This window comes from Microchirus variegatus (genome assembly GCF_963457635.1).
Source record: "Microchirus variegatus genome assembly, chromosome: 7".
In the NCBI taxonomy this organism is placed as follows: Eukaryota; Metazoa; Chordata; class Actinopteri; order Pleuronectiformes; family Soleidae; genus Microchirus; species Microchirus variegatus.
This window is the reverse complement of record NC_139808.1, coordinates 14,538,764-14,551,219: the sequence shown is the minus strand read 5'-3', so window position 1 is coordinate 14,551,219 and position 12,456 is coordinate 14,538,764. Positions and strand designations below refer to the sequence as shown.

The following is a 12,456-nucleotide window of genomic DNA, read 5'->3' as shown; positions in this document are numbered from 1 at the left end:
GTTGTATGCTTTTTTTCTGGGAAATACAATATCTAGCTGAAACCAGGATGCAATTGATAATAGTGAGTTGTGATAAATGAAAAATGTCTGGGGGAAAATGGTTCTGTTTACATTCTGTCATCACTTCATTTGTGGAGTTTTCTTTGGACGATGATTCCAAACTGTTCCTGGCAGAGCTTCATGTATTATGAAATTGTTTTTGAAAAATATATAAATTTGTGTCCTTGTACCTTTTTACTCTGAAGCACTATGAGAATTCTTAATGTGAAAAGTGCTTTATAAATAAACGTTATTTACAGTACATACTCTCAAGCTTTGTAAAAAAAAAAAAATCAAGCAGTTTGGAAAAGTGATCATTTGCAGGCTCTATCAGGCACATTGTCGTCTTATATAACACACATCCACTGGAAAGATAAATCCTCTGAGGCTGGAAGTTTGTGTAGGACTCTGTGCTGCACTGTGGAGCTGCATGTTTTATCTCCTTAGACTGAGTCATCTTTTTTCACACGTTGCCAACTGATAGGGCCTCCAGAGTCCCAAATATAAGGATTTAAATGATTAAAAGGTTGATTTTGCATACTATGTCCCCTTTAAATGAGGGTAAACAAAATCCTGCATAGTTGTGCTTTAAACAGGCTGCGTGTGGCACCCACTCCTTCTGGAAAACACATGAAGTACAGGTGGGAGCCTCTGCTGCCCCCTGCTGGACAGCAGCTGCATCGTCCATCACGCAAACATGTTATTTAAAACATAGCGACGCGGTTTGTTCATTTAAGCCCCCGCACACACACTCATAAGGATTATCGTCGTGTGCAGCAGCCTCTTTTCACTGGAGTCGCTCTGTGTTATGGGCTCAGTGCTTCAGGAGAGAGGGGGAGGCGTCATCGTCATCAGGGGGGAGACGGAGAGGAAGAAGAAGGAGAAGGAGGCGACATGGAGCAACAACAGACCGAATGAGCTCAGGTACCGTTACATATGACCGAATTATGCTTTTATAACAAACAGTGACAGAACTGTGCTACTGTTTTTCTATATAAACGCTCCTTATTATTGTATCACTGCATTGTTTATCCTTGCTGCAATAATCAAACATAACCATAATGCAAAACCTTGTGCATTTTTTTTTAATCGTGATGTTAATTAGGCCAGTGAATGCATGTGTAATATTTGCACGGTATATATATATGTGTGTGTTTTCTTTGTTTCCTTAGTAACAAAATGGGAAGGCGGCAATCACAAAGGAAGTCGGTGCAGCCACAGTGCACCTTCACAAGTCAAGAGAACAATAATGACAAAGTAAGAGCGATCAGAACTACAAATTATGACTGTGTTTGATTAATCATGTGTTCTTTATTATAATAAATTAATTAAGTTTGCTTACCCCTGCTGGTTAATGTATGATATTTGATGCAGATTCAGAAGCTGAATCTTATTTCACCTTTTCCAATATGAAAATCTGCTGATTTTCCCAATTTTGGCACAACTATAAATTACATAATTGAAAGAAACCTGTTCTTAGGCAATGTGGAGACTCAAATATACTGGCAAGTTAAATCAACAATGTACATAAAGAAAAGTCAAATGCCTTTGTTTAGAAGTGGATTAAAGCTGGACTCTCTAACTTCTCCATGTTGATCACAGAAATGTTCAGATTTTCAAATCAAATTTATGTCACTTCAGTCCAGGTACCAGTTCAGATATATATCTGATATGTGATCGAAATGAGCAAAAATGTATCAGAAGGCATACACTTGTCGTAAAGAATGTGAACCATCAAAACTGATCTGTAAAGAATCAGATTTGAATCAGATTTGAACAAAGGTGTCCGATAAACTGAAAGTTGCCTTACTGGGCCTAGTTTTACATAACACATCGAACGTGTGAGTTTGCATGTTCGCCCAATGTTTGCGTGGGTTTTCTCAGGTTTCTTCCCACAATCCAAAAACATGCAATATGGGGATTAGGTAAATTTGGTCACTCTAAATTGACTGTAGGCATGAGCGTGTGAGTGAATGGTTGTTTGTATGTGGCCCTGCGATGGACTAGCGAACTGTCCAGAGTGAACTCCGTAGAGTTGGGCACAGAACCCCCCGCGACCCTCCTGTGGAGGATTGAGCGGTGGATAGTGGATGGATGGACATCAAACATGAGTCTCTATCACAGTGTCTCTCTCTCTCTCTAATCACAGAAACTGCCACAAAGACGAAAGCACAAGCCCCACACTGCCCTGTCCAAATGCAATAACTGCCAACACAGGTGAGATTTGTGTGTCTGTGTAAATGTGATGTCTTTATTTGTTGTCCCGGTGTTGGGCTAATATCGCATTCTTTTCCTTCTAGTGCTCAGGTAACATTGGAGACAAAGTCTCATCTACCGTCCACAGCAGAAGACAGCACGGAGCCAAAAGTGCAGTCGGCTGCTCGGCGTTGTGGCCACAGTGAGATGAAGCACACAGGATCCAGGAGGAGCAGACACAAACCGGCGTTTCCCTGTCACCAACTGTCTGATTCCAGCCCCGATCTGGTGGAGAGACCTTCACCAAAACCAGCGGGGGAACATCTGAGTGGCCATGGAGATGGTGACAGTGACACTGACTTGTCTGAGTCAGAGAGACTTCCTTTGTCGTCCTCTGACAGGGTTCCTCCACAACTCGAGCTGAGGCCCGACACCACAGAGCCTGAAGACTGGTCAGCTCGTGGACCCAGGCCGCGGCACAGTCGCAGCACTTTTGACTTTCCAGATTTTCTTCCTCCACCTTTTAACTCCTGGAACCTCAGTCAGCTTGCTGTTCTCTCCAACATGGAGAAGAGTCTCGGGGCGTCTCGGCCCAAGCCAGTGGGATGTTTGGAAAGATACCTCGAGAAGCTGCTGCAGCTGGAGTGGTGTCAGATCCAGTCTACCCAAGAGGACAGCGGGAGTTCGTCTGTGTCAGAGGTGATACCAGGCTGCCACAGGTCAGCTGCGGCTGCCTCTTCACGCCTCAGCACGCCAAAGTGTATCCTCCAGTGTCAGCGGGCGTTCCCCCTCACCTTGCTTTCCTCCCTGTCCTGTCACTCCACAATGCTCTCCAGCTGTGCCTGCACTCTGAACCGCATCCGCCACTCGGTTTGTAACACGCCGGGCTGCCACTCCACCCACAGTCCCAGCTGTACATCGAGACTGAGCCCCATGCTGGAGCAGAGACGTCCCGTATCACTGCCTAAAAGGAGCTGCAGCGAGAGCCGGGTGCATTATTCAGACAGGAGCACAGTATCCCGAGCTCAGAGGGTGAGCAGCCCGGTGAGGGTCAACAGCTATCTGAGGAGAATGCAGGCCTCAGGAAACATTCGCAACTCAACTCCAGGCACTAACGCCAAACCTCAGTCCACTGCCAGGGACTGGAGTGTTGGAGCACGGGGACATGTGATGGACCACAGGACAGAGGAGGTTAGGAAGAGGAGCAACTCAGAACAGAGGAGATGCGGAGTAGAGAGACACCAACATGGATCAGAGAGAAGACGGAGTGGTTCTGAGCGTAGAAGAGGACTAACTGAGCGGATGAGACTAGTCGACCTGAAGGAACCAGAAATCAAACCAGATGCTGTCACTGCGATTATGGACAATTTATCTGCATCCAAATTTCCTCCTGATCACAGGCCAAACAGGTCAAAACAAGTGGTGTTTGTTACATGACAGCACATGGAGTTGTTACATACTGTAGTACTGCAACTAATTATTGTTTTCAGCAATCCCACTCTATATTGTTCTGTGGCGGCCATTTAAAAAAAAAAACATCTTATTAAGTCATTTTCTGCCATCAATTAGTTCCACATACTTCAACGTAGAAACTTAATTCAAACTTCAAAATGTTCAGTTCAATGAGGACATTATTCTGTCTAATCAAATGTTTTAAATATTTCATACTTCCTTCCGAAATATTCCACTTTTTTCAGAGAAAACGTCTCGTTCCATTGAATGTTCTTAAGACAATACTTTTCTATTTTAATTTGAACTTCAAAACATTCACAAGAAGACACTTTTCACTGTCACAGTTAAAAGTCATGGAATTGTCAGCCTATTCCAGAATGTTTGTATTGCAAGGATGACATCACATACTACAATGGAGAGAGAGGTTGTTTAACTCTCAAGAAAATGTTTATTCAACTTGCTCTTCATTTCACAAACTTCACTCTCCATGCATGACTTTCTACCAGAACGTAGACAAATGTGTCTATTTCCATACAATGTGACTACCGAAGCACAGTGACTTAAAGAATTTGAACTGCAACTCTGAATGAGAGGAGAACCACCCAGCTTCTCCATAGAGCACAGTATAAAATGTCCTCTCCTCCTCTTGGACAAAAACAGAAAATTCCCTGATTTTAAAACTGCCATTTCTGACTCTATCTTCACAAAACTACATCAGAGTCCTCAGACTAAGACTTGTGACTCTCATGGTGAAGACATTTCAGCAATACAAACTACAGTCTTCACTTTACAATGAGTAGTTTGAATGGTGCATCACTGGTGCCTGCTCCACGAAACCATCATAAAATGCAGCTGCCACACAGCTGATTCAGATTAGCAGATTAGACTGCACACGGGTTAACACAGATAGTGACAGCCAATATTCAGCTCTTTTAGGACGTTGTGGATGTTAGAGCTGTCAGCTCGTTACACACTGGTGCTCTTAAAGGGACATAGCATCTGTTTAGCCAACAGTAATGTGTGGTTGTGCTGTATCTGCCTCTGCGATATTCTTGTTCTTATCGCGGTATTTCGTTTTTGCAATTATCGCGACAACCTTAATGGATGTATTCAGATTTTGCATATATTTCTTACTTCAAAACCCTCATTTACACTCATTTTTCAACTCTATCTCAACATGCAGACATTCAATTAGAAACTTGAATTCATCTTTTCAACCTGTCATTCGTGCCAGTTCAGTGCAGCATGCCAGAATGGCTTCAGCTCCGGAAGGCGGCAATTCCACTGTAATTTCTGCAGATATTGCCTTCTATGTAGCTACCCCTTCCCTGGATTTGATGGAGATTCTGCTGTTGAGAATACTTATCACCAAGACAATATCATGCTGCATTTGTCATATGTAAAATCTGCACTTACTCCATACCTCATCTGGGCGGAACGTATTTCTTGTGCGTTGTCTGACGACTATTGTGTGATTGGCCAGAAATTCGTACTGGGCGTGGTTAATGTCTTGAGAAAAATAAGACATTTCTCTGTTCTTGCGGAGGGTATGAATGTTTGAGGTATTTTAATTTCTACAGTTATCCAATTTGGCCTGGAGGCCAAGTCGAAGAAGAGTCCTGTTCCTAACTTCTTTTGTTCCACAGGTTACTGAGGCCATTATGCTCCTGTGAACACTCACAGCTTTTGAAATGTTTTCTTAACCTTTCTGTGGGCTATTAGCATGTCATCACATAGGCCTACAGAGAATCTCTTCAACCTCATTTTGGTATTTGACCTGAAATCCCATGTGAACTGACACTAATTCCAATTTAAGTCACTCACCATACAGCTTTACAGAGCCTTTGAAGGGAATGTACATCATGACTTATGCAAGGTCTACTCCTCAGGTATCACAGAAAGCCCTCCATGGCTATTGTGATGTTTAACAAGACATACAAAGATCATTATGTGAACTTTTTATATTTTACACATTAAGTGTATTTACCACACAGCCAGATATGAGATGCTGTTTGGCCTGTAATGTAATGTAATGTGAAATACTGTACATTTCTGCATGTTAGTAGATGTGTGTTGTGAGCTGCACAGCACAGACAAAAACAAGTTTATGTTGCTTTCATACAGAATCTGAATTGTGTTCACCTTCATAAACTAAAAAGAGATGATATAATTGAATGTAAGTCTCTTGTGATAGTCACAAGTAAGTGTATACGAACAAACACAAACAAGTAAAAATATACATTAGTAAGTCATAGTTATGATATATATATATATATGTATACATATATATATTAGATATATGACTTACTAATGTATATTTTTACTTGTCAAGTGGCAGAAAGGGGCTTCCATTAAGTACTGTACATATATTTAGCACAGTTTTGTTATAATCTATTATGTATGTCAATAACATTTCCAAAGCAACATCTGCAGCTGACAATATATATTTTCATTATATTATTTATACTCTTATCTATTTATTATCCTCTTATTTTAAATGTTGCTTCGTTTTTTTTTGTTTTTTTTTTATATATAAAAAATTAAACTTAATATATAATACTTCCGTTTTTGTACAATATTTTTGATTAGCGTGGCATTATGTAATTCACTAATTCTATCCAATCACCTGTCTTTATGTATGAACCTTGTCCAATCAGAGACAGGGTGGGGGCGGGTCTTCTGCTTTTGGGGTGAGGAGGCGCGGGGGAAAGGAAAAAAAGCGTCCTTGTTTCTGACCGGACTTATTATTGTAGTCGCACAGCCATCAAGCATGGATGCTGTTTCGCAGCGTATTTTGCAGTATTTGACAGAAGTTGAAGAAGCAGCCGAGGATGTTCTCACCTCTAAACAACAGGTATCAACATAGTTATTAGGCAACAACCAGCTGTTTGTAATACACAGTTCAAGTGAGCCTCGGAGCGTGGATGCATTTTCTAACTGACTGACTACGTCTGAGAGGGTTAGCATCTAAGCTAACGTTATTTACTGCCAGTTTATAAACATTTAAATTCTCGCCTGAAATGTATTAATGTACCCCAGAAATTTACTACGTGTATGTCACAGCCGGGAAAACTCAGGTGTCAATCATGAAGTTAATTATTGGTATGTCAATGATTGCTTATTAGGGACACCTGGTGCTTTTCTCCTGTCCCTAGCTTAAACGTGTGCAGTGACAATGAGAATAATTTTACACTGACCAGGAAAAATACTGCAATAATCTGAGCCTCAACATTAAATTTGGTAACTTGCTGTCGTGATGATCTGTGTGTTTCTTGACGTTGTCCAGGCATAGCACAATGGAAACAACTGTAACCTCAACCTACTTGTTTTGTTTTTTTTGCTCACATAATTAATGTTTCAGAATTAAGGCAATGAGTATACCAGTTTTAATGTTGGGACTGATACAGATACCTGAACTGCAATTTACTTAATTATTTATACATTTCATTATATTAAAGCAGTCAATAAAATAGGAACATGGCTAGTTAGCCTAATATATACAGTATAGTATATCGTGCGCCCACTGACATGCTATAGTCTCAAAGGTAACTTTGTTTCATAGCGTTTATCTGTGATGCATGTTTTCATGTTCACTCATATCATAACCATAATAGACAATGATTATAATTTACATATTTGAAACCATGACACTACAATTTTTATTTTTTTTATAATTTTTTTTAACGTAATACAGACCCTGATCTATAACAAGAGTTTTGCACTTTTTCTGTTTGATGTGCTCTTTGCTTCACTGTCTCCCATTTACTTTCTTGCTCTGTTGCTTGCTCTCCTCTTATGTCTATGCCCCACTTGCTTCATCAGCACCCGTTTTGTTCACTATGCCTGAAAAAACCTTAGGGAAAACACTGACGTCCTCTGTCTTTTTCAGATAGTTGACCTGGACTCAAAGAGAAACAGGAACAGAGAAGCACTCAATGCACTAAAAACTGAAATACCTGATTCAGGTGAGTAAATGCTCATCACAGTTTTTCTTGCCACAATTTCAGGGATTCACCCCGTCACGGGACCCTCACCGACATCCTTTGGCTTTGGTTATACACAGTAATTGTACCTTGAACATAGCATAATAATATGTTGATATGAGTCAGGTGTATATTTGTAGCAGTGCTTGTAGATGCGTTGAACGTTAAATTATTCTTTTGTTTCAGAAAAAGTGAAAGTTTGCTTTGGAAACATGTTCATCAAATTTCCCAAATCAAAGACGAAAGAGATGATTGAGAAAGGTAAAGACCAAGACTGAATTGATGTTCCAAAATGAAATCCCACACTGTTTTTTTTTTTTTCAGTTTGATTTTACCCTGTTAAATTAAATTTAAAAATTACAAATGAGAACAAATGAGCCAAATTATGAAATGTGATCCATTACCTGGTAACTCCACCATGTGCATGTGCTTGTTAACTTGAATTTTGTGTTTGACATAATGATCACTGAAAGAATGATGTGTAGTGTCTCTGTCATAATGGCAATGTTCATTGCAAAGTTGTTTTAATTTAATGTCTTCTGTGTAAATTCAAATGAAGTATTTCAGACTTCAGGAGTTTGTGCGCATACTTACAGCTGTGATAATCGACATGGTTAATCTTGGTCCTTATAAACTGTTTTTTGTCGTTCATCATAGACCAGGAGCAGCTCGAAAAGGAGATAAATGATGTACGCAAAGGATTGAAAGCAAAGGTCAATCGTCTCAATGAGATGCAAGGTATGGAGAGCATCACACATACATAGAGCCACATACAAATAATGTTAATGTACAGTAAAAGAACAGTTTACAATGTTCCGTAAATATGTATATGTGGTATATTTGAGAATCAGAAGTGGAGATTGTTACTCCTGCGGCTGTACGTTAGGAGCTGGTGACAGAAGGAAATCAGAAACTGCATTTAAAGTATTGTCATTTTCCCTGGAAACCAACAGAGAAGACACTGCACAGTGCTATAAATTCTGACTTTAAAAGGTCCAGTGTTTGTGTAATAAGCTTCTTCAAAATGCAAATTGCAAATGGTTGGCTATTTTGGGCTGCTGTAAAGACATGCCAGTGCAAGATGGCAGCGTCCATGCAGAAAAGCCCTTGCTTTACATATAAAAGCCTCTTCAAATACTCTTTGAGTCAGAACCAAATGTACTTGCAGTTTTTCTTGAACAACTTAAGTGGGCAGTGCTCACTATAACTCCACTCTGTTCTAAACAAAGAGCACAATCTCTTTTGGACAACAAGGATTACTTTCCTAATTGATTAATCTGTCGATAACTTTCTCGATTAATCATGTTTGTTTGGTTCATAAAGTGTCAGAAAATGTTGAAAAATGTTGAATGGTTTCCCAAACCTCAGTATGAATGTGTTTGCAATGTTTCGTTTTGCCTACAAACCAATCTTTACATTTTAATGATTTCTTTGTCAAATGGAGCAATGAAATCAGAACAATCTTCACATTTAACAACCTGAAAATCTGAAAGATTGTTTTAATTATTAAAAACAAACAAACGAAATAGTTCACAATTAGGGGCCACACAATAAAGTGGAAGCCATTGCAATTATGCAAGCTTTAAAGTTGAGCTTTTATCTTGGACACACAAACACAACAAATATCTGTATGAGTATTTGAAGAAGGTGTGCAATTAATAGGCTGATAGCCTTTTTGACATGTTTTAGTAGGAGAAGCACACACAGGTGTTGTTGATCATAATCATGCTGATTATTTAGCTCAGGTAGTCAGTGTGCGCCCTGACAATTACTCAGCCATTGTTAAATTAATACTTTGCACTTTTGACAACACAATTGACCTTTACTTATTCAGCACCAGCTGTTTTTAAATAGTAAGTTCACTATCACTACCTTGTCTGAGCACTGTGTGTGTGGTCAGACAAACGCAGCACAGTCCAGTTACATTATCAGCACATTGCAGTTGTTAGTGCACATCAATGTGCATAAATGTTGTAAATGGCATTTTCATGTTTCAACAAATCTCAGTTCACTGTTGAGTTGTAGCTTTGATTAAACCGTAAATAATCATGATCTGAAGTTTGTCACAATATTTTAGCTGAAGCAGTATTTCTTAAATGTCATCTTTAAAGGCTGAATATGGAGGTGCTGACGTTTGGAACTCAATGTTCCCCGTATTCAAATAAAAAAGCAATAATAATGACATCCTCATTGCCAAAACATCCACTGACAGGACATTAAGATCTGGAGAGTAAAGGTGTGTCAATGCTTGTAAATAAAGTGTTTTATGGGCAGTCACTAAGGAATGGTTAGATGTGTTTGCCAGTAAAACTTTCTCAGACAGAAACATTTCTATCAACAGGGCTGTTAAGCTTTCAACCTTTTGGTTTTTGATTTTGCACCCGTCAAAGTTTAGACAAACAAAATGCACGTAAACACAGGCTTCACTTGTGAAGCTCTGTAGTGTCCCTCAAAGAAATGCCTGCTCTTCAGTAATTTATGTTTTGCAAAGAAAAGCAATCTGAGAAGTAATGTGGCGTTAAAGTCTAAAAATCTCCCTGTGGTCCAGTTGTTGGAAGAGGGAGTGGGAACTGTGTCCAGTCTGTCTTCGGTCAGATCAGGGAGAGGTTTCAATTCAGTAATTATTCCGCTGGTAACATTGTTATTTCTGGAAGAAGGCCTCAGTCCCAATCACATCCAGTGTAAGTGGAAACACATGACTTGCTTCCATTCAGGACATTTATAGTCCCAGCACTGCTCTGTGAGGAAACACTGATGTGTGTCTGTGTTTGTTTGCAGGGAACCCTGAGCTGAGAGGCTACAACCTTTGTCCTCTCTCCACTGATGAACTCAAAGCTTTGAACAGCATTTTAAAGATATGACCATTTCATCATGCTGAGGACATAAGGCCACGGATCATGTTAAGAACCTCACCAGAAATCCATCATGTTCTCAAGTGAAGAAAAAAGAAGAAAGTTCAAGGCTTGAGGTTTTTGTGACATTTCTCTGTCATCATGAGTCATTTTACACAATGGATAACCCACAAAGAAGTTGTAAATGGATGAAATAACCAGAAAGAAAACAATCCTGATCACTGAACTGCAACATTTAATAGATGGATGATTACAGCAAGTTAAACACGGTCAGGGTTTCCCCCAGTGCATTATAAGCCTGGCGGGCTACCAGGCTTTGCTTGCCCCTCCGCCAGACTAAGCATTGCTTGTTTATTTATTTTGAATAGATTTTTTTTGTACACCAAAGATTTTTCTAAACCCCATGTAATCAGCGAGTGCAAATACGTCATTATTACAGTTATATTGTTCTTGTTCTGGAACAGCACCTATTAAATGCGGGAAAGTCTCTTGGCGCAAAACGAAATTTGGCTGCATATGGCGCAGATTATGAACTCCCTGCGGCATTCACTTAACACCAGACAACATACTCTCTCTCTTTGAGCAGTTAACTAAAGAGATCAGCTCATCTGATGCATCCGTTATTCCCTTAATTGCAGCGTTAAAGCGTCTTCTACTCAAAGATTGAGTCCACAGAGTGAAAACAATGAAAAGTGCGCTCTGCTCTTAAGAGTCTGTCACCACGTTTTCATAAGATCTACTCGGATCCCCTGCTTGTTATAAAGATCATTATTTGGATTTGGAGAGCACTGCGCATAGAGAATTGTTGGAAACAGAGACCCCACTTGGAGACGGAGAAGCTCATGGCGCAGGAGAGGGAGAACAGCGCAGGGGCGGTGTGAACAGTGTTGAAGTTTTGTTAATTAATGTCTTACAATAACACATAAGAGTCATTATTTCACATAATAGTCATAATTTCTTATTTCCTGTCAACTTTTAACATTTTTTGGGCTGCCCGAGAGGCCCTACCACCAGGCTTAGCAGGATTTTTGGGGTAAACCCTGACAGTCATATGATTTACAGACTGCAATCGTGGTTGTCCAACACTTGATTAACTGCCTGCTGTAAAACCATATCTAATGAGAGGCAGTGGTGGAGTATGAACACACCCGTTTGTAATCGCAATACATTTGTGTTACAGCAGTAGCTGGTGCTGTAGCTTTTCCACTGTGGACTCTGTGGCCCCCCCTTGATCGTGAGCATCATGACTGTCTTACTCAGTCAAGTGAAGGCCCACACATCCAGCTTTCTTAAGAACCAGGTGCTGGACAGACGAGCCAGGAAATGAGTGTTCGCACTCCTGGTGTGGGTAATTAAAACGTTTGTGATCACTCCAGCTTGTGTGCAGATGTCTGAATTGGATATACCTTAAAAAAAAACTGATAGTCTGCAGTTAAAGCACATCTTGCTAGTTTAATTTCAAATCCATTGTAGTGGTGTATAGAGCCAAAAAGAGAATTGTGTCGATGCCCCAATATTTATGGACCTGACTGTAACTGTCATATGTTTCACCTTCGTTGTGTAATTGTTTCTCTTCAGTTTTTGCCAGTAAAGAACTTTAATACTACAATTACCTGGTTTCCTGAAGTGGTTTCCATTAAGAACATTTTAACAGCAATTTCTCATTATAATTATCATTATACATTATATCATTATATTTTGAAATGTTTCATCATCATAGGTTTTTAACCATATTGCCCAGCAATAAAACTCCTCTCAACTCGCAAGCATTTCAGGACTAAATGACACAAGTTGTACGAACAGTGTAGTTAAGGCTCCAGTGAAAAAAATGGAGTGGGGTCATAGTCACAAGATGGCAGTGCAGTGAAGGTGAACATCGGAGGCAGATACTTGGCTTCACCCTCTGCCTCCGCTGCTTCTCAAGCTTCTCAGGG

The 12,456-nt window shown here is 40.0% G+C and overlaps 1 protein-coding gene across 1 annotated transcript; it reads left to right on the top strand.

Annotated features, from left to right (window-relative positions):
- Positions 1 to 6,447: 6,447 nt before the first annotated feature.
- pdrg1 (p53 and DNA-damage regulated 1) lies at positions 6,448 to 12,102 on the top strand. Its single transcript, XM_083892949.1, has 5 exons — positions 6,448 to 6,541; positions 7,577 to 7,652; positions 7,857 to 7,931; positions 8,328 to 8,408; positions 10,449 to 12,102. Exons 1-5 carry the CDS (start codon positions 6,458 to 6,460, stop codon positions 10,529 to 10,531), a joined length of 399 nt encoding a protein of 132 aa, XP_083749075.1. The 5' UTR covers positions 6,448 to 6,457; the 3' UTR covers positions 10,532 to 12,102.
- The last annotated feature ends 354 nt before the right edge of the window (positions 12,103 to 12,456 follow it).

What these genes read in the sequence shown, in the direction of transcription:
- pdrg1 (XM_083892949.1), top strand. Translation starts at nt 6,458, where the DNA reads ATGGATGCTGTTTCGCAGCGTATTTTGCAGTATTTGACAGAAGTTGAA. An exon ending in TTCTCACCTCTAAACAACAG is followed by an intron (nt 6,542 to 7,576) that starts GTATCAACATAG and finishes TGTCTTTTTCAG; the next exon opens with ATAGTTGACCTGGACTCAAA. An exon ending in TCGTCTCAATGAGATGCAAG is followed by an intron (nt 8,409 to 10,448) that starts GTATGGAGAGCA and finishes GTTTGTTTGCAG; the next exon opens with GGAACCCTGAGCTGAGAGGC.